This window comes from Pituophis catenifer, unplaced genomic scaffold, assembly GCF_029215685.1.
Source record: "Pituophis catenifer annectens isolate HBS135680 unplaced genomic scaffold, rPitCat1.0.hap2 SCAF_14, whole genome shotgun sequence".
In the NCBI taxonomy this organism is placed as follows: domain Eukaryota; kingdom Metazoa; phylum Chordata; class Lepidosauria; order Squamata; family Colubridae; genus Pituophis; species Pituophis catenifer.
Window position 1 is genome coordinate 21,772,572 of NW_027256894.1, and position 27,154 is coordinate 21,799,725.

A 27,154-nucleotide genomic window follows, 5' to 3' on the forward strand; every position below is an offset into this window, starting at 1 on the left:
ATGCACGGCTGTCTTTAGAAGACCATGTGACGGCCGTGGCCAGGAGAGCTTTTTATCAGGTTCGCCTGATACACCAGTTGCGTCCCTTTCTGGACCGGGATGCCCTGCGCACAGTCACTCATGCCCTCGTCACGTCCCGTCTGGACTATTGCAACGCTTTCTACATGGGGCTCCCCTTGAAGAGCACTTGGAGGCTCCAGCTGGTCCAGAATGCGGCCGCATCGGTGGTTATGGGGGCGACTCGGCGCTCCCGTGTAACACCCCTCCTGCATGAGCTGCACTGGCTCCCGGTGGTCTTCCGGGTGCGATTCAAGGTGCTGGTTACCATCTTTAAAGCGCTCCATGGCTTAGGACCTGGGTACTTACGAGATCGTCTTCTGGTACCGATAGCCTCCCACCGGCCAGTACGCTCCCACAGAGAGGGGCTCTTCAGGGTACCATCGGTCAAACAATGTCGACTGGCGACCCCCAGGGGGAGAGTCTTCTCTGTGGGGGCACCAGCCCTCTGGAATGAATTGCTCCCGGAGATACGGATGATCCCTGACCTACGCACCTTTCGCCGCGCCCTGAAGACCCTTCTGTTCCAGCAAGCCGGATTGGCCTAATACGGATTTTATAAGGGGTGTATGTATGTCTTAATTTTTGAGCCAAATTTTATATATCTGATTTTAATTGGTTTTAAATTTTGTAAATCTATGTGTTTTAATATGGCTGTACACCGCCCTGAGTCCTTCGGGAGAAAGGCGGTATAGAAGTCTAAATAATAATAATAATAATAATAATAATAATAATAATAATAATAATAATAATAATAATAATAATAATAATAATAATAATAATAATCAAGCTGCTGAGCTATTAACCAGCCTCAAAGGCTGTGAATCTCACTAAAGATTAACCAATAAATAATAATAATAATAATAATGATGATGATGATGATGATGATGATGATGATGATGATGTAAGCCATGTTAGAGCTGGACTGCACACTGTGGGACACCTTGATATTTTTTGTTAAATAGGCTCTTTGGGGAGCTGAAAATTCAGGCATCATTTTTTAAAAAACTTCTTGAGTTTCTCACCGAGGGCTTTGGAGCGCTGAGAATTTAGGGTCCCTTGAGTGAGAAAGCTAGCAGTGTTTTGAGCCTGGGAAATTGGCTTTCCTCTCGGCATCCAGACAGGAAATGCTCTTCATTCTGGAAAAAAAAAAAAAAAAAAACCCAGAGCATCGTCTTAGCAGAAGAAAGGGACTCCCCACTTGGAGCCCGGCCATTTTCATCCAAAGCCAACTCTCAAGCGTAGCTTTTGGGAGCAAAAAAAAATCTGCAAATCTATCCCTCCTCCTGCAAATTCCCCTCCTTGCCTCATTCATTCCTGGTCAACCCTCAGCAATAGATCCTCTCTGGCTTGCTGGGGGGATTATGTCCATTTCAGGTCCCCTGCAGGCGGAAGCATTTTGAGAGGACTTTAAAAAAAAATCAATATTTGCAGTTGGCTCCTTCGTATTCTAAGCGAAGAGAGGCCAAATCTTGCAAATTTGGCTAAATCAGGCCTTCTCTCCAGTTTGGCCTTTTGTATCCTGCCAGAGAAGAGATATTAGTCACCTGGGATTCAGTAGTCGCCCCTTGTTGAGTTTTCCTGCCATAAGGACTAGAAACTTCCCAAATCCAGACAGCTGGCCACCTATTTTCGAGTAGACGCCCCTTGTTACTTTTCCTGCCGTTAAGGATTAGAAGCTTCTTTTTTTTTCAAAGGAAGGAAATCGAGACCAACTCCGGCTACACTTTCCTTATTTCATTCAAAAAAAAAAAAAAAAAAAATACCAGAATGCCAGCAAGCCTAAACTCTCCCCGGTTGCTCAGCAAAAAAAAAAAAAAAAAAAGCAAAAATAAAAAATAAAAATGTTGAATTTGCACACCCATTGGGAGATTCGAAGCCAGGTGCTCTCCTTCTCGAGAAATCCATGGCTCACGAAAAGTCCTGGGTTTGCGCAAAAGAGGTGCCAGGAAACCAACTCAAGGCTTAGAAAGCTGCAACGAGGTGCAAGCTTTCTAACTATAAATACGGGCGCGCAGCCTGTCTCCAATTCTCTGAATAGCCCAAGGTGGTTTTCAAGAGAAATGACATCATGGTTAAGGGGCCGATGCGTTTCTCGATAAACTCGGAGTCGCTCTCCATCTCCAGACAGTGGGCCTTTTTAAAATCCACCCCCCTCCACCCGCCCCCTCCGGCCCTCTTTTCTCAGAAAGCCACGTTTTCCTTGCCAAGAATGTAAGCGGCTGGCAACTCACTGGTGGCTGTGCAGCCAGAGAGCAACCTGGCCCAGGATTTTTTTTTTTCGGGGTGGGAGAGAGCACCCCTTTGCAAGCTAGAGATAATTCTGCACCCCTTTGCAAGCTAGAGATAATTCTGCACCCCTTTGCAAGCTAGAGATAATTCTGCACCCCTTTGCAAGCTAGAGAAAGCTGCAATCTTAACAAGATGATTAGGGGACCAGAGGCTAAAACTTAGGAAGAACGGTTGCAGGAACTGGGTATGTCTAGTTTAATGAAGAGAAGGACTAGGGGAGACATGATAGCAGCATTCCAATATTTGAGGGGCTTCCACAAAGAAGAGGGGGTCAAGCTACTCTCCAAAGCACCTGAAGGCAGGACAAGAAGCAACGGATGGAAACTCATCAAAGGAGAGAAGCAACCTGGAATTAAGGAGAAATCTTCCTAATAGAACAATTAATCAGTGGAACGGCTTGCCACTAGAAGTTGTGGGGGCTCCATCGCTGGAGGTTTTCAAGAAGAGACTGGACAACCATTTGTCTGAAATGTTATAGGGCTTTCTGTTTGAGCAGGGGGGTGGACTAGAAGACCTCCAAGGTCCCTTCCAACTCCGTGATTCTATTGTGTTCTGTTCTGAAAACGTATAGGAATGCAATCCGCGGACCCCTGTCTCGTAGCAAGGGGCTGCCCTGAAGGGATTTTCTGGCTAGATGACCTCCAAGGTCCCTTCCAACTCTGTTACTGGCTGACTTTGCAAAGACCAGACCCCCCCCCCCGCCTCATTGGGGGGCAGATGATGGGATAGGATTCCAGAAAGGCTGACTTGATTCTATGGATGGAGAATATGGTGTCCATCTGAGCATGCAGTTCAGGGTGGGGTTTTATTTATTTATTTATTAGTTCGATTTATAGGCCGCCCTTCTCTGGAGACTCAGGGCGGCTTACAATGCGTTAAGCAATAGCCTTCATACTTTTGTATATACTTGCTTAGTAGGGCTTTTTGCCCCCCCCCCCCAAAGCGGTGTTCTATTTTATACAAAGTCAGTTTATTGCCCCCACAATCCGGGTCCTCATTTTACCTACCTCGGAAGGATGGAAGGCTGAGTCAACCTTGAGCCTGGTGAGAATTGAACTCGCAGTAATTGCAGGCAGTTGGCAGCTAAATGCTACTTTAACAGGAGTTTAGTCCACTGCATCACCAGGCTCTGCAAGGCTTTCAGAGGACTCTGCTCAGATGGGATTCCTGGCTGCACCATCCTGATAGCTTTGGGTTCCCCTCACCTCTCCACTAGCTGTGGGGAATTGCAGGATCAAAGCGACAGCCCTGCGAGGTAGAGCAGACCCAGGGACTTGACCTTGAGAGATGGTGAAGACCAGCTTGGTTGAGTCCGGCTCTAATAAACCTCAACTTTTGCAAGTTTAACCGTGCTTCCCCTTTCTAATACTTCTGTGAATTAGGTATCGGTGTCTGCTGAAGCCACTTCCAGATGTTGTCTGGTTGTTTTACAGCTAAAAAAATATGTAGGCGATGGGTTTTGTGTATTTCCATCAAGGTCACATTTGTTATTCTGTTCACAAGCTGCCTTATCATCTTCACTAATACATTTTTACTCCCAGCTTCTATGGCTAACATTTTAGAATAGGTAAACCTCGAGTTATGGCCATTTCCCAACCGTTCAAGGTTACGACGGTATTGGGGGGGAAAAATGACTTATGACCACTACAGTGTCCCTGCCATCCTGGGATCAAACTTTGGGCACTTGGCAACTGGCCTAGACTTATGACGATTGCCGTGTCCTCTGGTCAACCTTAGCGACCAAACAAAGGATGTTGAACGTGCGGAGATAAATCTCTCTCAGCCCACCTCACAGGGCTGTTGTTGTAGGGAAAAAGAAGGAGGACTATTAGGTATCTTCACTGCCTTGAGTTATTGATTACAAAGACAATAAAGGTGGAATACAAATAAATACCGTAAAATAAAAATAGATAAATAAATGTGCTTGTAGCCCCTGGATGGTTTGGTGCCTGTTTGTCTTTCTCTTCATCCTTCTTTCATCCTCTCTGCTCTCTTCCTCTTTCCTCTTGCTTTTCTTTCTTCTTCATCATCCTCTTCTTCCTTCTCCCTTCTTTTTCCTCTTTCTCCTCTTCTTCCTCTTGGTGGTTCTCCTTTTTTTCATTTTTCCTTCCATTTCTTCATCTTCCTCCTCCTCCTCCTCCTCCTCTTCTTTCTTCTTCCTTGGCACTTTCTGTCTGCATTCTTTCCTCCTCTTCCTCCTTTTTTCCTTCTCCCTCTTCCTTCCACTTCTACTCCTCCTCCCTCTTCCCCTCCCTCCTTCTTCCTCTCGTTCCCTCCGCATTCTTCCTTCCCCCTCCTCCCCTTCCCCCTCTTCCTTCCACTCCTTCCTCTTCTTCTCCTCCCCCCCCCCACCCGTCTCCCTCTTCCCCTCCCCTCCTTCCTCTTCTCTCCGCACTTCCTCTCCGCATTCTTCCCTCCTCCTCCTCTCCTCCTCCTCCTCCTCCTCCAGCCCGCCTCCCAAACAGCATCCCCGCCCCGCGGGCCCGCGAATGGGATGGCGTTCCTCCAGGCTGGGGTGTCGGGAGGGGAGGGGGCTTGAGCAGCCCCGGCGCCGGGAAGGGCTGGCCTCCCTCCCTCCCCCCTCCCCCTCCCTCTGCTTTTGAGGAATCAGCGCTGCGAGGAAGGCTGGGCAGCAGATCCGCCCGCCTGGGCGGGGAAGAGGAGGAGGGGGTCGGTCAAGCCAGCGGGAGCGGATCCATCCATTTCCTAATCCTTCTCACCCAGCCCCCCTCCCCCGTCTTCTCAACACACACACACACACAGACTCCGACTCCTCCTCCAGAAAGCAACAGTTCGAAGGAAAGTCTGCCTCCCCCCCCTCCTCATTTCCTCCCACTCCGGGAAGGGAGCCCATCCGAATCGGGGCAGATTTTGCGCTTTGAGACAGCGGAGAAACTTCCTTCTGTCGCCCCCCTCCCCAATTCCTTTCTCTCTCCTTTCTCTCTCTCTCTCCTTTTTTTTTTTTTTTTGCAAGCGGACGGGATCTCCCCCCCTCCTCGTTTTTCCCCCTGCCTCCTCCTCTTCTGCCCCCCCACTCCCACCCCCAGGGTTATTTTTTCCCCCCTCTCCCATAGCTTTAGCGTGCTCGGTGGGTGGCGAAGCAAAAGGCAGAGGCTTCCCACAACAATTCGGGTTTTTTTTGTTTGTTTGTTTTGCTTTTAATTGTTTTTAAAGCCAGAACTGTTGCAAAAGAAGGCAGAGAGAGAGAGAGAAGAGAGGGGGGTTCTCCTCTTTCTTCCACTCCCCACTCCCACGCCCACCCGCAATGCACGGGAGGTCCGGGCTGGCCCGGCCAAGCGAGCGAGCTTTTTCAGGCTGCTGCCTCTTCCTTCGCGGCTCCTGGGTTTGTCGGCTTCGGATCGCGCCGCTCCGACCGTCTTAATTCGGAGCCTGGGCTCTTGGTGGCCCTCCCCCTTTTGAGGGGAGCCCGCGGGACCCCTCCCCTTTCGACCCCCCCCTTCCTCCTCCTCCTCCTCTTTTCCCTGGCTCTTTTTTCAAGCGCTCCGTCCCCCAAAGCGAAGATGCCCGGCTTTGACTTAGCGCGGAGGGCAGCTCTTTGCCGCTGACCGCCCCCTCCCCACCTCCAATCCATCCAAGCCCCGTTGGCTTTCCCTCCCCCCCCCCACTCATTCTCAAATAACAGAGGAGGGGGCCGGAGAAAGCTTGGGGGGGCGAGGCTGGCGACTTTGGCAAACTTGCGCCTTTTCTGCGGGCTGGCAGGAGCATGGCCGCGCAGCTGACTCCCGAGGAGGAGCAGGTAAGAGGGGGAGAGACCCCCCAACCCACCCACCCCAAAAAACCCATAAATGTTGGGGCTCAGGATCTGAGGGGGGGGGGGACAGAAAGCTGAGCAGGGCCGGCTGGGGAGATCGTGGCTGCCTTTGGCCATGACGTTGAATTGTGTTTTTTTGGGGTTTTGTTTGTGTTTTTTTTTTTGCGATCCGAATTTGGGGGGGCTGAAAAAGGGAGGAGGAGGAAGGGGGCGCTGGGGAAGGGAGGAGGGGGTCCTGCCGGAGATGCAGAAGCCGAGCCCGTTCAGGCCTGGCCTTTCCTCTCTCTCGCCCCCCTCCCTCCCCTTCTAAAAGACCTCTCCCCCCCTTCCCCCCATCCCTGGGTTTCTTGAACGAAAAGGTGATGAACGGAAGTCAAAAAAAAAAAGAACCAGCCAGCCTCTCCGGCTGGGCCCGGCTTTGGGGTTCCTTCGGAGGCAAAGCTGTGGGGAGGGGGGCTGCCTGCTGTTTTCCTGGGAAGTAGATAGACTCGCCCCCCCCCCGTTTTTTTCCCTCCCCACTCCCACCTCCAAATGCCTCTTTACTTTGTAAGTCCTCTTCCCTTTGGGGGTGAATAAAGTCCAGAAATTTGGGGGCTCTTCTTCTTTGCTGGAAGGGGGGTGTGTGTGTGTATTTGGGGAGGGGGGCAGTCTTGGCCCTGAGGATTACAGCTACCCCCCTCCAGCCTTTGATGGACACCCCCCTTTCCGCCAGATCAGTGGAAGAGAGAGTGGGGGGCAGAGGTATTTCCTGGGTGATGTTTCCATGGAAGTCATGGAAGATTTGGGGGAAGAGGAAGGGGTTGGGGGGGCTGAGATGCAGGCAAATCAGGCCCAGAGAGGGGGAGTCTTTCCCTTGCAAGGGGGGGGGGGCAGCGGCAGCCCCCTCCCCATCGTGCTAGCATCCCATTTTGTACAGCCAACCTATGTATGACCCACCCACCCCAACCAGCAAGGATGAAGACCCCCTTCCAGGCTCCCTCCTCTCCCTCCACAAACCCAAGCAAATTTTTGACTGGGGGGACATTATAAAGGTAAACCCACCCCCCACCCCTTCTGCATAAAGAGAGCATGGGGCGGAGAGCAATGTCACTCTCCCATTGAAAGTTGGGGAGAAGTGATCAAGCTGTGCCCCCCCTTTTTCTTAAGCGAACCCCAACATCTTGGAGTCTCCCCTCCTTCTCTGTCTCATCCCCCCTCCCCAAGGATTGGTATGTTGGGAGGGGGGTGGGGAAGTGGATACTTGACTCCATTTTTTTCCCATGTTAAAAAAAAGGATTAGGGAGAGGATGTGAAACACAAACATGTAATAACCCCCTGGCTTCACATCTTTTAATGTTTAAGGAAGTGAGGCGGGAGGGTGGAGAAGTTCAAAGCAACCCTAACCCTTCTGGGTGCCACTTCACTCTTTTAATGCCCCCTTTTTTTTCAAAAAAAAAAAACTTTTCCCAATCATGGAACTGGAGAGTGAGGAAGGGAGAAGAAAGAGAGAGAGAGAGAGAGAGAGGGAGAGAGAAAGAAAGAAAGAAAGAAAGAAAGAAAGAGAGAGAGAGAGAGAGAGAGAATATATGTAATGGAAGGAAACTGGTTTTTCTAGAGAATCTCCCAGTGGGTGTTATAAGAAAAAAATATATATTTATGTAGCTTTAAGCATCCTTGCTTTCATTTTAGAGTCTGCTCGTGGAGTAGCTTTGCTTCCTAAATTTTTATCAAATGCAATTCTTTGGCAGCCAAAAAGTGCAATTATTTTCCCCACCACCAAAAAAAATGCAATTCTTACAGGGTCATAAAAAGGGAGGGGTTTTTTAGTTCTTTTTATGGGGTGGTGTTATTGTAGTAAGATGAGGGGTCCTTGGTGCTCTCTGAGCTTGAATATTTTCTTGCAGACCTTTCCTCTAGGTAACATTCTCAGTGCAAAATATAATTTTTCTTCCCTTTTTAATCTCCTTTCTTTAACCTGACCAATCAAATACATTTTTATATAGCAGTAAGGCCTCAAAATGCCCTCACAACTGAAAGAAAAATGATCCTTTACAGAAGATGGCAGATTAAATTGGTGCCCCAAGTTTTTTTTTTTTAATTGACCCAGGAAAGAGAACAAAAGGGAAATTAAGATAGTAATCCTCTGTGTGTGTGTGTGTGAGAGAGAGACAGAGAGAGAGAGAGAGAGAGAGAGAGAGAGAGAGAGAGAGAGAGGGAGAGAGAGATTCTAAGAAGGAGCTTAGAAGGTCATTGATCTCTCAATGGTTTGGACAGGGGTGCAAAACAGAAGCCAGATCAAATAAATTACCTAACTTTTTTTTAAAATGTACAGTATATCAGTCTTTCTCCACCTTGGCAACTTGAAGATGGGTGGACTTCAATTCCCAGAATTCTTTGCTGGCTGGGGAATACTGGGAATTGGAAGCCACCCATCTTAAAAGTTGCCAAGGTGGAGAAAGACTGATATATACATTACATTCATTCCAACACTCTTGATGGCTCTTTGCCAATCCTTCTTAGCAGCATTAAGCTACCCTATCAGTGTTGGTCCTCCTAAAAACATTGCCCTGGCTAGGGAAACAGGAAGAAATATCTGAATTTCTCAGTGTTTTTTTTTCCCCCAGCTGTTTTGGAGAATGGTTACGCCTGGATGGCTGCGCTTCTTACATTCCTGCCTTTTCTAGTGCATGCATGTTTTTTCTTCCTGCTTTCCCGTTGACTGTAAACGGGGAACGTGTGTGTGTTGGGTTGCGAAGTTTTCGGCTTGTGTAATTTTCCACTTCTGCATCTCCGAGGCTTTAAGGAAAGGGGACCCAAAAACACCCGGAGTTCTCCTTGTGCAGAATGGAGAAAAGACAGATTTAATTTAGACTTTCCCCTCCTTAACACCCTCCCACCCACCCATCCGCCCCCGGGAAAATCTGGTTCTGTGTGTTTGTCTTAACTTTGACTTTTCTGGGTGTGCCAAGCTTGGAGTGAAACCCTAATAGATCCAGGGCGATAATTGAGAAGCGAAGCTGATAATTGAGAATAATGAGAAGTCGAAAAGATACTGAATTCTGCAAACCCAGCGAGCTCAACACTCCTTCTGACCCTGAAGGATGAAACACAATGCTGAGTCAGTTGGGCCAGGCCGAGTTGCTTGGTGTCCTACAGTGAAGGTCTTTCCCTGCCACCCCAGATCTGAATTAAGACAGGCTCCTCAAATTATGCTTTTCTAGGTCAATACGGACCTCCCAAATATCTGGGACTTCATTCCAGGCCAGCCTTAGTATCGCTAGTAACTCTTAATGGGAAGTCCACCCTTACGCATCTCGTGTGGTGCAGCTAGTCCTCAGGGACGTTCTGAGAATTCTCTCCACTCCAACTCATGTTGGACTTCCTTCCGGCGTCATCTGATTTGAAGCTGTGGCGTGATTCCCTATTTATGGAATTCCAAGAAGCTGTGGTACAACAGACGAGTGGCTGACGGCCAAGATAGTCTTTCTGAGATCCACCATTCCTTGAAAGAGGGAAGGTCTCCTTCAGATCACACTCATGGCCTCCTAGACGTGTGTTTGCGAAGTTCACTTTTCCAAGGATATTTTGGGCCAAATAAAAATATTCTCTGGTGCTCCCGTCCAAGCATTAACTCTTTCTTTGCTTGTTGAGATCAGCCATTTTAAGACCAGCAAGTTCATCAATGAATTTGAGGTCAGCCTCTTTTTTTTTTTTGAGAATAGCAAGTCATGAATGAGATCAGCCTCATTCATGACTTGACTCGGTTCACTCCGATGCCTGTCGGGCACAATCTCCGTTCTTGCAATAGGACAGCGATCTCTTTAATGATGTGTTAAAAGGCAGTTGGGACAGGGAATTGTGTTCGGAACATGAAAGCCGTGGCAGGCTCTTCCCCCGGCGTGGCAATTCCGTCTGTGGGTCCCAGGGAAAAGGGGTGTCCTATATATTATAACATGATTGTAGACGGGGGAAAGGAACGAATTCGAGTTTTTGTATGATTTTAAAACGGAATGTGATATTGGAGGAATATTGGGCTCGGTATCCCTTAACCCTCAGCAAATTTAAGACTCTGAGTGGACTTTAATTCCCAGAATTCCCCAGCCAGCCAATCAGACGATGCCGGCAGTCCAACGCGGCTTTGAATTCTGGGATGGAAGTCCATCCATCGTAAAGTTGCTGAGGTTTGAGAAACACTGACCTAATTGATCCTTAATCCACAAATAGCATCTGCTTTCTAGGGCAAAATAAATCAGGGAGGACAGCTCGCTGACTCCCTGCTGTTCTGGCCTACAACCCCCATAATCCCTTGCCACTGAGTCACGTTTCCCTTGGGAGTCCAGTCATTTACATGCGGATCTGGGAGAGAAATCTTGCAATGCAGCAGATAACAAACCAGCAATTATTTTCAAGGGCTTCCTTAAAATCAAATTGGAATTCTTTTCAGTTGCAAAGGTGTCTATTTAGAGCCCGTAAATATTTTGCATAACATATTTGCATCTTCATTCAGGTGTCTCTTTTTCCTCTTTGGGGAGGGCCAAAATTCAAATACTCCAGGATGGAGAATTGTAAATGGGTGGTATTGCCCAATGGGACGTGCTACTATTGGAGATAATAGCATCCTCAGAAGTCATTTATAGATAAAACAGTATTGGTATAAACTCTTATCACATGATAAGACAACTGTGGCCCGTTGTGTCACAGCTTCAGAAATATTTCTTTGCCAGATACCTCAATACATTCAATAACAGTGCTGGAAAAGTTCTTAAAAATCCAGGGAGCTACAGATAGTTCTCGATTTACAACAGTTCAAAGTTGCCACTGAAAAATGTGACTTGTGGTCGTTTTTCACACTGACAACCGTTGCAGCACAATGGAATTTTTTTAAAAAGAAAAATCCCCATGGCAACCTTTCCTCCTTTTTTCTTTTTAAATTTCTCTCTCTGATCGTACTGAACTCTGCTGCCCGGATAGAAACATCTCCATCGAATTAGAAAGTTGATAAAATCCAATTCCGTCCTGGCTGCCTTGGGAAAAATCCTTTTTATTTTTGAAACCGTTTCCTGTTGTCCCAGATGAGTGACGTCATTCTGTTATTTATTTATTTTTCTTCCCTCCTTTTGTTGGGGACTCAACAAAAGGGAAGTTGAGTAAGGATGGGAAGAACGTAGCAGCTTTTCACCCTGAAAAAAGGAGATTACCAAAGCAGCCAGGGAGTGCCTGGGTTGCATTTTGGAAAAGGAAAAAAAAATGGAAAAAAGTTCAGGAGGGGGTGACGAAACAGCCTTTTCCTGGGTCCTTTTCAACAATTGATGTGATCCTGTGTGACATTTCCTTGTCTCTTCGTTTCATGGAAAATAAATCACTAGTTAATCATTGCTCAAAACCCGAAGGCACCTTTTCTTCCGGCTGTTCCCATTTTCCCCCCCTCCCCCTGTTTCTCAGTACTGAATAGACCTCGATTTACGACCACATTTTGGTGGTTTAAGCAAAACATTTGTTCAGTGAGTTTTGCTCCGTTTGAATGAGCTTTTCTCGCCAAGGTTATTAAATGAATCAAAGCAGTTGCTAAGTTAGGAACACGGTTGTTAAGTGAATCCGGCTTTCTCTCCCCCCCCCCTTGACTTTGCTCATCAGAAAGTCGCAAAAAGGAATCGGGTGACCTCGGGGACACTGCAACCGTCATAAGTATGAGTCAGTGGTCAAGCGTCCAAATTTTGGTCACGTGACCCTCGGGGAGGCTGCAACGGTCGTAAGTGTGAAAAATGGTCGTAAATCCGTTCTTTCAATGCTGTTGTAACTTTGAACGGTCACTAAATGAGCTGTTGTAAGTCGAGGACTACCTGCAGAGAGGAGCAAGAGAAGCACCGGAGGTATCTTGCCAAAATTGCATGCTTGATTTTCAGGTTGGCTTTGTGCCATGGTAAGGCACAGGTTGTGTTAAATACAGGTAGTCCTCGACTTACGACAGTTCATTTAGTGACCGAAGTGACAACGACACTGAAAAAAAAAGAAACTTAACCGCTATTTTTACGACCGTTGCAACTTCCCCATGCTCACGTGATCCAAATTCAGACGCTTGGCCCCTGACTCGTATTTACGACCGTTTGCCGTGTCCTGGGGCCACGGGATCCCCTTTTGCGACCTTCCGACAAGCACAGTCAACGGGGAAGCCCGATTCACTTAACAACTGGGTTACTAACTTAAGTGGAGTGACTCCCTTAACAACGGTGTCAAGGAAGGTCATAAAATGGGGCGAAACTCGCTTAACCACTATCTCACGACTTAGCAAGAGAAATTCTGGGCTCAGTTGTGGTTGTAAGTCAGGGACTGCCTGTAATGCACCACAACCACACAGCACAGCTCTCTTGAGTAGGTCCTAGCCAGTTGCCCGCTGTGCCAAGGCTTGGGTGGGCAGCGTCTTCCTCGAGGGCCGGGTGGCAAAAATACTTGGGGTTTTCTATGAAAGAAAAGCGCTCCAACGTCCTTGCACGAACCTTCGTGTCAACGTGGGAGCAGAGGACAAAGCAGGATCACCAGGAGATAAGGATCCTTTCAATGTCACGCTGCTCTTCTCCCGGATCTGTTTGGCTGTTTGACTTTAACCTTGTCCTCGTGCGTCCCAACGGGAGTTTAATGTTTGTAGTAGGGCATGTGGATCTCGCTTGCCGGCCAGCCAAGCGGGCAAGCAGGTAGGGCTCAACTGGGGCTTGAAGCTTTCAGAAAGAACAGACGGCTCAGAAACGGAATTCTTCATGGAAGCAGGAACGGGAGGAGAATTGGGTCAACTGAACTGGGGGGGGGAAGAAGCTGAAATAAATGTTTCTTTTCCCCGTCTTGAGTTCGAGAAGCTTTGGAAAGCTAAGCCCAGTTTAAGCCTTGTTCCAAAGGGAACAAACTCCTTTCTTTCTTTTTAATTTTTTTTATATAAAAGTTTTTTTAAAAAAAACAAACAAACACATAAATACATCAATCCTTCCGTGTGTCTTCTCGGTGTTTCTTCCATGACTTCTTCTTCTTCTTTTTATGTCTCCTCCTATCTTCATTTCTCCTTGATAGTTTCCATTTCTCTGTTGCGATATTTCCCCCAAATTACAATACATTTAATATAACATTCTCCTTATTTAATTATCACAATCTTTATCTATTATCTGTTTTTTAACCAATCATAAAATTTCCCCCATATTTTATATGGGAACAAACTCCTTTTTCAGTGTTAGCTGAAAGTAACGGAACATGGCACATATTTAGAGGAAGGATGGATAGATAGATAATAGAAGATACATAGATAGATACATAGATAGATAATAGATGATAGATAGATAGATAGATAGATAGATAGATAGATAGATAGATAGATAGATGTAACTAATAGATTAGAGAGAGGGATAGTAGATAGATGATAGATAGATATGGATGGATGGATGGATGGACAGACAGACAGATCCTAGATACATACATAGATTATATATACACACATACACAAACACACTCAGTGACTAGAGATAGACAGACGCTAACAGATATCTTTATTAATTATTTAATTTCTATAGGCACTCAACTACTAAGTGGATAGATAGGTAGATAGACAGATGCTAATGATAGATAAACAGATATCTTTATTAATATTTATTTCTAGAGGCACTCGACACAGTAGATAGATGGAGAGAAAGAAAAGGGGAGGGAAGGATAGATAGATACATAGATAGATACATGGATACAGAGGTGGCATTCAGCCAGTTCGGAAATCGCGATGGGGCTCGCTCATCTGCCCCGGCTCTACGCTGTCCCAATCAGGCTCGTTTTTGAGGCTGGGCGCATATGCAGAAGATTTCCAGCTCTGTCTCCCTAACCCTAACCAGAGGAAATGGTGGGGACCGGCTGTGCATACATTTAAATATTTTTGGGGGGGGGCTTATTTTAGCACATGCACTCAAAAGCCCAATTGGGCTTATTATCAGGGGATGTTTTATTTTCAGGGGAAAAGGGTATGTGTGTGTATATATATATATAATTTTATATTTGCTGATAAAGAAATAAAGGGAGATTAGTATAGATCTATTTCAAACTATTTAGCTCTCATCAGTTGGCCATACCCTGACTTGGGTTCGAACCCGAGTAAGGGTCTGACTAGCTGATGAGAGCTAAATAGCTTGAAATAGATCTATACTAATCTCCCTTTATTTCTTTATCAGCAAATACAAAATTTGGTATAAAATGGTTTGTCGTGAATGCGACTGCTTGAGGGCTCCTGGATTGGAGCTGAAAGGCGAAAGGGAAGCAGGAGGCTCCCTCCCATATTGGGGTAGACCAGGTGCTTCGATAGAAAAACTTTCTCTCTCTCTCTATCTATCTATCTATCTATCTATCTATCTATCTATCTATCGGGAGAGAGAGAGAGAGGTATTGATACAGATTTCTATAGAGAGGCTGAATTCTTTGCAGTTTGCTGGATGCTGATAAATGCAGCGTTTGGCCAAGGTAGCCCAGTAGCCCCAGGCTCGCTACTCCTCGTATCACTAAAGCCCCAACTGGAGCCTTCTCCAAAACCTTTGGAGCCGAAGCGGCCTTAGGAGTCCCTGCCAGGGCGAAGCCGGTTGATGCAAGGGGAACTCAGTCCTGCTCTTTTCCATGAGTCACTTCTCCGAGATGTTTGTCCTTCCAACGGGAGGAGGAGAAGTGCAGGAACTGTTTAAAAATGAATGGCCGCACAGTTCTCCCCAAGGCCTGGAGCGAGGAACTGACTGGACGTTTCCGTTCCAGAAATGGGCCCACGGGGAGGCCTCAGCGGCCTTGGAGGAGCCGCGGATCGAAGCCCAGGCAGGATGGAGCCACTTAGCCAGTTTTCGGGGCCACGTGGATTTCAGCTGATGAATTGGCCCTTTGGTTGATGATGTCAGGAAGAGAGTAAAAAGTCTTCCTCGGCTAACGACCACAGTTGAGCCCAACATTTCTGTCACTGAGCGAGACGGCATGGCCGGCTGGCGAATTCTGAGAGTTGGAGTTCCACCCATGTTCAAGTTGTCAAGTTTGGAGAGCCCCAATTTAGATCATAGTTTGTTGTTTCTTCAGTGCGCGTCTCCAAAGCTGCCTTTGGGAAGTGAGCCAGCAGTAGCAGGCAACCCTCCTACTGAAGCTTCGTCCGCCCCTGATCGTGCAACCCCAGAACTGTAGATTTGGAGGGGTTCCCCAAAGGTCATCTAATCCAACCCTTCTGGTTTCGGGCAATCCTTGCTTTCTTTCCTTTCCTCCCCCCCCTTAATAGCATCCTTTCTCTCTTTCCTCCCTTCGCATCTCGCAAGCAACTCCTTCTCCGTGACTCATCTCATCCGACGTTTTCATCTGCCCTTTGCTGCTGGCATTTTTATTATTATTTTTTTACAGTAAAAGGCGTGACGGCTCGAAAATTGGGCACGAGGAACGGCTGATGTTTTTCCTAGGAATGCCTAAACTGGGATTGCATCTAAGGGGGGAAGGGAAGGTGGCTAGAAGCGGTTCTGAGTCCTGGTGCATATGCTTTCAGTGTACATAAAAGAAAAGATACGCTCATCAAGAATCATAAGGTACAACACTTAATGACAGTCATAGTCTCGTGAGCCTGAAATCCGTAGTGAGTCACAGAGAATAATAAAAAATAAAGAAATCATTAGAGAGCAGTGCCATCTTGGATCAATACTTATGACAGTTGCAGCATCCTGATGTCATATGATTGACATTTTTGTGATCTTCCCAGCCGGGAACTTTCCCAGCCTTCTGACAAGCAAAATCCATGAGAAAGCCGGCAGGGAAGATCGCAACTCACAATCCCGTGAGGTCTCGCTTAATGACTAGGGAGATTCCCTTAACGCCCATAGCAAAGAAAAAGCTCGTTAAATCGGGAGCGGTTATGCCACGCCTCGCTTCCCGATTGCCCCGCTCAATGACCACTTGTCCACTTGTCTAATCGTGGCCGTAAGTTGAAGAGCGCCAGTATTTTCCAAAACGTTGAATTGCTCCTTGATGGTAAGGAATTCTGTTGCTGAGTTTGCATCTCGTGTAACCTCCAAGCTCAGGCAGAGTTTGAGGCCGTTGCAACCCGCAGCTCTTTACACATCGTTCTGGAATCTGTAACAAAAACCCAAAGATTAACCGTTTTGTTTTCTTTCTTTCTTCCTCTCTCCTGCTCTGCTCCGTCGGGGTGAAGGCCACCAAGCAGTTCCTGGAAGAGATCAACAAGTGGACCATTCAGTACAATGTCTCCCCTCTTTCCTGGAACATGGCCGTCAAGTTCCTCATGGCCAGGAAATTCGACGTCCTCCGAGCGATTGAACTCTTCCACTCCTACAGGGTTAGTGCTTCCGCAATGCAGGGGTTTCTCTGGGAGGGTGGGTGGGTGGGTGGGCTCAGTGACTTCCATGGGTGGATTAGACCCATGAATGGCCTCTTTCCAAGATGGCTTAAACCCCTTTGCTGAGCTGTAACCGTTTCCCAGAATGGTTGCTGGAATTGGGTATGTCTAGTTTAAGGACTAGAAGTGACATGATAGCAGTGTTACACTATTTGAGGGGCTGCCACAAAGAAGAGGATGGCGGTGGGGTTGTCCACCTACTCTCCAAAGCACCTGAAAGCAGGACAAGAAACAATGGATGGAAATTAATCCAGGAGAGAAGCAACCTAGAATTTAAGGTTGTTGTTAGTTGCGAAGTCGTGTCCGACCCATTGTGACCCCATGGACAACGTTCCTCCAAGCTTTCCTGTCCTCTACCATCCTCTGGAGTCCATTAAAGCTCACGCCGACTGCTTCAGTGACTCCATCCAGCCACCTCATTCTCTGCTGTCCCCTTCTTCTCCTTTTGCCCTCCATCGTTCCCAGCATTAGGCTCTTCTCCAGGGAGTTCTTCCTTCTCATTAGGTGGCCAAAGGATTTGAGTTTCCTCTTCAGGATCTGGCCTTCCAAAGAGCAGTCAGGGTTGATCTCCTCTAGGACTGACCGGTTGGATCGCCTTGCAGTCCAAGGGACTCGCAGGAGTCTTCTCCAGCACCAGAGTTCAAAGACCTCAATTCTTCGCCGCTCAGCCTTCCTTTGTTGCTGTTGTTAGTTGTGAAGTTGCATCTGACCCATCGCAACCCCATGGACAATGTTCCTCCAGGCCTTCCTGTCCTCTACCATCCTCTGGAGTCCATTGAAGCTCAGGCCGACTGCTTCGGTGACTCCATCCAACCATCTCATTCTCTGTCGTCCCCTTCTTCTTTTACCCTCAGTCTTTCCCAGCATTAGGCTCTTCTCCAGGGAGTGGAGTTCAAAGAGCTCCAGAGTTCAAAGGCCTCCATTCTTTGGCGCTCAGCCTTCCTTACAGTCCAACTTTCATTAAGGAGAAACTTCTTAACAGTGAGGACAAGTGGAACAGCTTGCCACCAGAAGATGCGGGTGCTTCCATCACTGGAGGTTTTTAAAAAGAAATTGGACAGCCACTTGTCTGAAACGGACTAGCTTGAGCAGGGGGTTAGACTAGTAGACCTCCAAGGTCCCTCCCTGCTCTATTCTGATTGATTGATTGATCTTCTTCCCACCCCTTTAGGAAACGAGGTTCAAGGAAGGAATCGTGAAGCTCAAACCTCACGAGGAGCCGTTGAGGTCAGAACTCCTGAGTGGAAAATTCACCATCCTGGTAAGTTTTGCTTCCGGGGAATTCTCAAGGGGTGAAGCCAGAACGCTGAAAAAAACTGCAGAAAAAATTGAGGGAGTGGGAGAAATACCCCTCAAAGCCTTGATAGGGGCGTTCAAATAAGGATGGTGATGGTCTGAGCGAGCTATGGGTAATCTTCAGCTTACGACCGTCGTTGGGATGTGGTTTTTAAGCAAGTCATCGTTTGAACCGCCCTTGATTTTATGAGCATGTTGACCATGGTTGTTAAGCGACTCATCGGCTGGGAAAGTTGCAGAGGGCGATTCCCCTCTCCCCCCCCCCCTCGTGGCCCCAGGATGCTGCAACCGTCATAAATGCGAGACCGGTTGCCAAACATCTGAATTTTGATCGCGTTTGTAAGTGCGACAACTTGGTCACGGGTCACTTTTTTTTTTCCTCTTGGTTCTTATATTTTGAATTTTATGTCATAGAGGAGTGTGTCTTATTTTAATTTGCGATGCTTTTGGCACGAATATGCACTTTGGGGGAAGATAACAAAAATTGGCCTGAAGATGCTGCTGCATTTCGGTAAATTTATTTATTTATTTTATTTATTTGTTTAAATTTCTATACCGCCCTTCTCCAAATAGGACTCAGGGCGGTGCACAGCCTAAGTAAAAACAAAGCATACAAAATTTAAAAAACAGTATTAAAATAATTAAATATTCTGGCCGTAAATTAAAACAACCCAATTTAAAACCAATTTAAAATTTAGCTCAAGCCAGCCCAGCTAGTTGAAATAAATAGGTTTTCAGGGCCCGACGAAAAATCCGGAGGTCTGTTATTATACGTAACTCCGGGGGAAGGTTATTCCAGAGGGTGGGCGCCGTCACAGAGAAGGCTCTCCCCCTGGGGGTCGCCAGCCGACATTGTCTGGCGGACGGCACCCTGAGGAGGCCCACTCTGTGCGAGCGTACTGGCCGGTGGGAGGCTATTGGTGGCAGTAGGCGGTCTCGTAAGTACCCCGGCCCTAAGCCATGGAGCGCTTTAAAGGTGGTCACCAACACCTTGAAGCGCACCCGGAAGACCACCGGGAGCCAGTGCAGCTCGCGCAGGAGAGGTGTCACATGGGAGCGCCTCGTCGCCCCCATAATCCCCCGCGCGGCCGCATTCTGGACCAGCTGGAGCCTCCGGGTGCTCCTCAGTTTCTTGACTGCTTGCCAATGATCACCATTCTCCGTGGTTTAGCAGAGGTTCATTTAAACCCTGTTTGCCCCCTCAACTGCTGATATTCTTCCACCTGCTTTCTTCGCAGAGTGTGAGGGATCCGTCCGGAGCCTCCATTGCTCTCTTCACCGCTAAGTTGCACCATCCCAATAAAAGTGTCCAACATGTGGTACTCCAGGCCCTCTTCTACCTCCTGGACAGGGCAGTGGAAAGGTAAGGAGGGCTGTTTGGAGTCTAACGGGGCACCTGGTTTTGGCTTCGAGAGCCTGGAGAGATGGATAGCAATAGCTTAGATACCGCTTCACAGTGCTTTTACAGCCCCTCTCTAAGCGGTTTACAGAGTCAGCCTCTTGCCCCCAACAATCTGGGTCCTCATTTTATCGACCTCGGAAGGATGAGTCAACCTTGAGCCGGTCAGGATTGAACTCCTGGCTGTGGGCAGAGTTAGCCTGCAATACTGCATTCTAACCACTGGGGAAGGGAGGGGAGGGAAGGGAAGGGAAGGGAAGGGAAGGGAAGGAGGGAGGGAGGAAGGAAGGAAGGAAGGAAAGGAAAGGAAGGAAGGAAGGAAGGAAGGAAGGAAGGAAGGAAGGAAGGAAGGAAGGAAGGAAGGAAGGAAGGAAGGAAGGAAAAAAAATAGCAATAGCACTTAGACTTATATACCACTTTATAGTGCTTTTACAGTCCTCTTTAAAAGGTTTACAGTGCCAGCCTCTTGCCCCCAACAATCTGGGTCCTCATTTTATCCACCTCGGAGGGAGGGAAGGCTGAGTCAACCTTAATGATGCTACGTTAAGTTCTGGTACACGTTTATATTTTTAGACAGCCATGAGTTTTTCTCCAAAAACCCTCCCTTCGCCATTCGGTTAATTTTTAAACAATGTTTTTACCATCCTTGCCTCTTTTGTTTAAATTTTTAACTATTTTAACTGAGTGCTATTGCTATTGCTATCGTCCATGTCTCTCCAAACTTGTATTTATGAATCTCAAATCCTGCAATTTAATTTAATTTAATTTAATTTAATTTAATTTAATTAAGAAATTTATACTGCTGCCTATTTGCACATGGCGACTCAAGGCGGCTTACAGAAATACATGGAACAGATTTGGGGGAATCACGGTTTAGTTTAGCCGAGCCTTCGAATTAGGCTGGGTTTTTGGGTACGAGCCTCAGCTCCCTGTCTGAATCCTGGTGGAAGTGAGAAGTGTGACCCCTGCAACTTTGCGTGTGGCTGTAAATTGTGATTTTCCTTCCAATCACCAGCTTTGAAACGCAGCGGAATGGCCTGGTGTTTATCTACGACATGGCGGACTCTCACTATTCCAACTTTGAGCTGGATCTCAGCAAGAAGATCTTAAACTTGTTGAAGGTAATGAGAAAGTCGCCGTTACCCAAACTGACCTCACTTAGACTCCCCTGGGACCGCAATCCCCAAACTGAAGTTCTGCTAAGAAAACTTCAGATGTTTGGCTTCTCTTCTCAGGCATTGTCCAACTTCATCAAGGTCACCAGCTTGGTTGCTTTGATCTTTCTTGGGTTTTTTTTTTTTTAACTGGTGTTCCAGAGCATTGAGGATAGAAGCCTGTTAAGTGGTTCCATCTGCTTTTTGTAAAGGGCAAACAATCCTTGTCCCAACAGATACTTCCCCAAAAAATGTTTCCCCAGATGGAAATGTTTGGTAGTCCATGGAAACTGTGTTGGGTCATACCTAGGAATTCGATTAGAAGCATGACGTGGTAGCCCTTTGCAGTTCTTTTATGTGTTTATGGAGAGCAACCATGAAGGTTCTTGAAGGCCTTCTCAAAAAAGGTCTCGGTAAAGGGGAATGTTTGTAGTTCAGGGTTGAAACGAGAAGTTCTTGGTGCTTTCTGAGCTTGGTGGGTTCCTTGCGGACCCAAACTAGATAACTTCATCATTGCTAAGGCATCATCAGATTTGCAGTGTTGTTACCTAGTTTGGGTCTTGAAACATCTGCAAGAAAAGCACCAAGCTCAGAGAGCACCAAGGGCCCACCATCTAAGTCTAGAAGGAAGTCACTAACGGTTGCCCCGTTGTCTTCTTCTTGAAGACCTTCCAACAAGGAGAAGATAAACACTCCTTTGGAACTCCTTGAGAACTTTTTTTTCTCACTGTCAAGAAGCTGGATGCTTTAACTCTCAACATTTGACCCATATTCACCCACCTGTAATTTCATCCTGTTTACTTCTACTCAACGGATATTCTTTAGGCTTCAATCCAACAACCACTTTTGAAGGTATCTGCCACGTTCTGTTGTCACCTTGGAAGTATAGTCCATCTTCTCATATTTCTAAAGCAGAGACGTATACGTGGAAAACGGCAGATTGTGTGATTTCAAAGTTCACCGGCTCCACTTATTTGCCATTGTCGTTTAGGTCAGGCAGGTAGTCCTCAAGTTAAGACCACTCATTCGACACTGCCTCGAAGTTATGACAGTGCTGAAAAAAGCGACTTGCCTTTTGTCCTCGAAGTTATGACCGTTGGACCAAACCCGCAGTCGCGTGATCACGATTCCAGTGCTTGGTAGCCAACTCATGTTGATGACGGTCGTGGCATCCCGCGGTCCCAATTTGTGGCCTTCCCGCCAGCTTCCCAAGAAGCGGAGTCAGCAGGGAGGGCCTCAAATCGAGCAATCGTGTGATGTCTCACTTAACAAACCAAACCAGCAGCAAAAGTGTCGTAAAATCCGGCAGGGTCGCGTGATGTCTCACTTAGTGACAAATGTTCTGGTCCCAGATGTGGTCGTAAGTCGAGGACTACCTGAACTTGGAAGATGGCCTGCGTGTCCACCAGGCTAAAGGGGATGTTTTTGGCTTTCTACCCACTCAAAACATCTCTGCCCCGAGATGTCACCCAAGTCTTTGGTGGCCCTCCCTGACCCCAGGCCTTCCATGGAAGCCAGATTTTTATTTCCAGCCAGTTTATCCGGCGTAACGAAAACCTTTTAATTGCCCAACGCAAGGCCGTTTCATTAATGAATCAAATATAAACCACGGAGCCTTTTAATCCAGCTGGCTCTGACCTCTGATGTGTTGAACGCTGGAGAACGTCTCCTGTTCATCATCAGCCTGTGGTCTCCTGAAGCCACGGATGAAGCATTCAGGGTCATTTCCCAGAAAAAAGTTAGAAACAGCCCTCTTCCTGTATTAAAGTGCCCCTTTTTGGAGGGAAAAAATGTCAGCCAAGCGCAAATATTTGAGATCCTCAAATGTGGTCATCTGGTTAAAGTCCTCAGCCTGTCAGTTGGCCCAGAGCATGGAGAACTTCTCGTGAAGGGCCATCACGAGGGAACTGACTCTCCTCACTTGAGGTTAGAAGAATGAGATCTGGGATTCCTCTGGCCCCAGCGAATCTCAACCGTGTTTATCTGTGGGGTTAGCCTAGAGCCGTGATGGCGAACCTATGGCACGCGTGCCACAGGTGGCACGTGGAGCCATATCTGTGGCACGCGAGCATTGCCCTAGCTTAGCTCCAGCACGCATGTGCGCACCAGCCAGCTGATTTTCAGGCCTTCCGGGTCCACCGGAAGTCAGGAAACGGGCTGTTTCCGGCCTCCAGACGGTCTCGGGCGGGTGGGGAAGGCTGTTTTAATCCTCCCCAGGCTCCAAGAAAGCCTCGGGAGCCTCGGGAGGGTGAAAAACGGACCTACTGGGCCCACTGTGCCATCGTGTGCCAAAAGCGGGAGGGAGTGCAGGAGGGGGGATTCGTGCGTGTATGCACGGGGGGGCGGGCACGTTGAATTATGGGGGTGGGCACACACACGCTTGACCCCCCTCTAAGCTCATCCCGCTTTTGGCACGCGATGGCAAAAAGTTTAGCCATCACTGGTCTAGAGTCTTTCCCTGGCCCAGAATTCTCCTTGAGCTCCAACTCTTTCTTCTTTTTAATTTCATTTAAAGCAACAGTATGTTTCCCCAAAAAAAAGAGATAATACCTACAAATGGCAGGTACTTGTTAAAGTTATACCATTAATGCTTGGTATAACCTTAGTAGGAGAGTCGTAGTAAAATACAAAAAAGAAATATTTATTTAGCGTATGGCACATCCCATTTGGGTAAAAACGCAAGAGATAAAAAATACAAAATACGAAATATCGCATCTGAAATATTATAAACGTATGTCTAGATTACAGACATAAGTGTTTCCTTTATTTCTCACAGTCAGAAAATCAGCAAAGTCTCCATTATAGGCTCTTATTTTGGCACGCTGTTCACTCTGTGCCACTGTGAACAGTGGGGCTGTGCCCCACCGTCACAATTTGGTGATGGTTATTTTGTCCCGCTTAGAGAAATAAAAGAAATATACATTTCCCGATATTAAAAAAAAAAAGGAATTATACATTTTGAACTGGATGCCAAGAACTCCACAATGATGTCATTTGTGGCCATGAAACGCAACTAGCTACTCTCCCAAAGTTCGGACCTTACAGCGTTCATTCCCCTGTATTCCAAGTAGAATTTTTTTTCAGCTTAATGCCAAAATTCCCACAATGTTATTATTTGGGGCCATGAAAAGTAACCTCTCCTATGCCCCTCTTAGCCAGACTTTACTTAGATCTGCATTTTGAAACCAGATGGACCGTTACAGATAAACATTTTACTTCCTGTAGTCTTGTGGTTCTCAGTTCTTTTTTTCTTAATCCTTACAAGGGACTGCTAGAGTTGGGAAAAGGATTAGATTTCCATGGGAGGAGAAGAAAAAAAAAGCCTAGATTTCCCAAAGCACATCCCATTGAAAGCTATGAGAGTAGCAATGAAAAACGTTAGTTTGGTGTAGTGGTTAAGGCAGAGGTCTTCAAACTTGGCAGCTTAAAGACTTGTGGACTTCAACTACCAGAATTCTCCAGCCAGCTATGGTAGGTAGGTAGGTAGGTAGGTAGGTAGGTAGGTAGGTAGGTAGGTAGGTAGGTAGATAGATAGATAGATAGATAGATAGATAGATAGATAGATAGATAGATAGATAGATAGATAAAAAGAGAGGGGAAAGAGAAAAAGAAAAAGAAAGAAAGAAAGAAAGAAAGAGAAAGAAAGAAAGAAAGAAAGAAAGAAAGAAAGAAAGAAAGAAAGAAAGAAAGAAAGAAAGAAAGAAAGAAAGAAAGAAAGAAAGAAAAAGATTGATTCATGGATGGTTGATTGATTGATAGCACAAAATAATCCAATTTGATTTGTGGCACAAAATAATGCAATGTAATTGGGTACTTTGCTTATATTCATATACCGTCATAACATTGCTTGAAATTCTTAGGACATCAAGATCTTTCATCGCAGGGTTTTATTATTATTATTATTATTATTATTATTATTATTATTATTATTATTATTATTATTTGGTCGTTTTTGAAGACAGCCAATGACGTCTGCTGTGCTCCTCAGTAGGATCTGCAGCCATTCTTGGTCTCCCACCCAAACTTCCTCTAACATCCCTGATCCTACAGAAACATGGATGTATGTTCCATAAATCCATCTTCTAAATTTACTTTCTGAATTTCTGCTCTTTTCAATGCACTTGGGTCTCCCCCTACTGGCCAGAGGGAGGAAATACAGGCAAAAATCCCCTTTTAAACTCAGTTCCCACGAGTCTGGGATCTCCTGGTGGCCTCTTATCCTCTCGCCCAACCCTGTTTAGCCAGGTGTTCCTTACCAGCTCAGGTAAATAATTGTGGTACTATTGAGGGTGTTGTTGCCCGGCTGTGTTGAATGGGGATGATGAGGGCTGTAGTTGTGTAATTCAGCACAGACCATAGTTGTAAATGACATACAGTAACAGAGTTGGAAGGGACCTTGGAGGTCATTTAGTCCAACCCCCTGCTCACACAGGAGATCTGTACTAGGGATTCGAACCGCCGAACTGCCAACCTTTCTGATCGACAAGCTCAGTGTCTGAGCCACCTAGTCACATACAGGATACAAGAACAGTTAAAGGAGGGAAGAAAGAGAAGAAAAATGCAAGGAATATCAAAAGGAAGTTCCTTCCCCACTAATAATTGATCTTCAACCCATTGATTAATACAGATTTCCAATAAGTACCAAATCTCCCTTATTCCACATTCAAAATTTGGGTTTCTCTTGACAACAGTTTTTAATAGTCTAATCTTCAATTATCCATTTGATGAGGATTGATGTTTCCCCCTGCAGTTCTGCTTCTCATCCTACGATTTATCCTGCGCTGATTATTGCTTTGCCCTCTTGCCTGGATATCAATAATCTGTAGTTTTTAAAACAATATAATACTTCTACAGCAATGATAAATATAAAATGTGCTACCGTACCTAATCCTACGAGGCTTGAAAAATTCCCTGCGTTTTATTTTTCTGGCCTTGCTTCCTTGTCTGTTTTCCTTTTTTTTTTTCAAAAATGCTGAATTTAAAAACAAAATAGAATATTTTTTTAAATATCTCCTTGGCTTACAGGGAGCCTTTCCAGCGCGCCTGAAAAAGGTCTTCATCGTAGGAGCTCCGATGTGGTTCCGAGTTCCTTATTCCATCATCAGCTTGTTGCTTAAAGAGAAATTACGAGAAAGGGTGAGTTGCACCAGAAGAGATCTCAGGAGGCTTCAGCATGCTAAAAGGGTGAACCAGCCACTTTCACATGCCCAGTTGAGAAATTTAGGCTGAGTGCAGTGAAAACAGAGAATGTGCTATGCTAGGAGTTGGGGAAATTGGTACTAAAATGGCAGATGAGAGCCAGATTGGTATAGTGATTCAGGTGCTGGCTTAGAAATAGGAGGCATTGAAGCCGGCTGGGTGACTTTAGGCCAATCACCAGGAGACGGTGAGTTCTAGTCCTGCTTTAGGCATCGAAATCTGCTGGGTGACTTTGGGCCAATCACCAGGAGACGGTGAGTTCTAGTCCTGCTTTAGGCATGGAAGCCTGCTAGGTGACTTTGGGCCAATCACCAGGAGACTGTGAGTTCTAGTCCTGCTTTAGGCATGGAAGCCTGCTGGGTGACTTTGGGCCAATCACCAGGAGACGGAGAGTTCTAGTTCTGCCTTAGGCATGAAAGCTAACTGGGTGATTTTGGGCCAATCACCAGGAGACGGTGAGTTCTAGTCCTGCTTTAGGCATGGAAGCCTGCTAGGTGACTTTGGGCCAATCACCAGGAGACAGAGAGTTCTAGTTTTGCCTTAGGCATGAAAGCCTGCTGGGTGACTTTGGGCCAATCACCAGGAGAAAGAGAGTTCTAGTTCTGCCTTAGGCATGAAAGCCTGCTGGGTGATTTTGGGCCAATCACCAGGAGATGGAGAGTTCTAGTTCTGCCTTAGGCATGAAAGCCAGCTGGGTGATTTTAGACCAATTACCAGGAGACGGTGAGTTCTAGTCCCACCTTAGGCATGAAAGCTGTCTGGGTGACTTTGGGCCAGTCCCTCTCTCTCAGCCCAACCCACCTCACAGGATGGTTATTGTGGGGGGAAAATAGTAACAGTATGGAATCTTCACTACCTTGAATTATTTATAAAGTAATAAAAGCAGGATTTTTTAAAAAATCTAATAAATCAGGAATTCAGCGCAAGCCAACCTAAATAGATGCACTTTCAATACGGGGAACCTTCATTCCTAAAAAAAAAAAAAAAAAAAGCCGGGCATAAAAGTTTGTGAGGCTATTTTGCTCAGCACCCCAATGTGCCCCTCCCTCTTTTTTTAGGTCCAGATGGTGAAAATGTCGGAGCTCAGGCAGCACCTGCCCCACGAGTGCCTCCCCGAGTACTTGGGAGGGTCTCTCAAGCTGGACCCCCTCAGCTGGAACTGCAGGTTCCTCCCGCAGCAAAACGGGCACCCGGATCCCCTGGACGAGCTGATCCTGGTCCCTCTGGCTCCCCCGCGGGACAACGGTTCCGTGCACGTCCCCGGGCCCAAGTCCATGACCCTGCCGGAACTCCTGGAGCACGTCAACCAGAAGCAGAAGCGAGGAATTTATGAGGAATACGAAGGCATTCGGCACCGTAGCCCTACGGGCACTTTTGGCTGTTCTCTGTAAGCATCCGGATGGCGGGAGGGTCCGAGGTTGGAGAATCACAAGAGTTGGGAGGGGCCTTGGAGGTCTTCTAGTCCAACCCCATGCGTAAGCAAGAGACCCTGTACCATTTCAGACAAATGGTTGCCTACCCTCTTCTTAAAAGCCTCCAGTGATGGAGCACCTAGAGTTCTCGACCTACAACCATTTGGTCGGTGACCAGTTATGATGGCGCTGAGCCAATGGTGGTAAGGC

At 46.7% G+C, this 27,154-nt stretch overlaps 1 protein-coding gene across 2 annotated transcripts in view; it reads left to right on the forward strand.

Annotated features, from left to right (window-relative positions):
• The first annotated feature begins 5,833 nt into the window (after nucleotides 1-5,833).
• The window catches only part of PTPN9 (protein tyrosine phosphatase non-receptor type 9), a 29,284-nt gene continuing 7,963 nt past the window's right edge, over nucleotides 5,834-27,154 (forward strand). For both annotated transcript variants that reach the window (XM_070953362.1, XM_070953363.1), the window contains exons 1-7: nucleotides 5,834-6,106; nucleotides 16,281-16,424; nucleotides 17,656-17,745; nucleotides 19,019-19,143; nucleotides 20,195-20,300; nucleotides 25,359-25,469; nucleotides 26,591-26,919. In XM_070953362.1, the coding sequence (XP_070809463.1) occupies nucleotides 6,074-6,106; nucleotides 16,281-16,424; nucleotides 17,656-17,745; nucleotides 19,019-19,143; nucleotides 20,195-20,300; nucleotides 25,359-25,469; nucleotides 26,591-26,919 (938 nt within the window). In that variant the 5' untranslated portion in view covers nucleotides 5,834-6,073. The remainder of the gene's footprint in view (nucleotides 6,107-16,280; nucleotides 16,425-17,655; nucleotides 17,746-19,018; nucleotides 19,144-20,194; nucleotides 20,301-25,358; nucleotides 25,470-26,590; nucleotides 26,920-27,154) is intronic.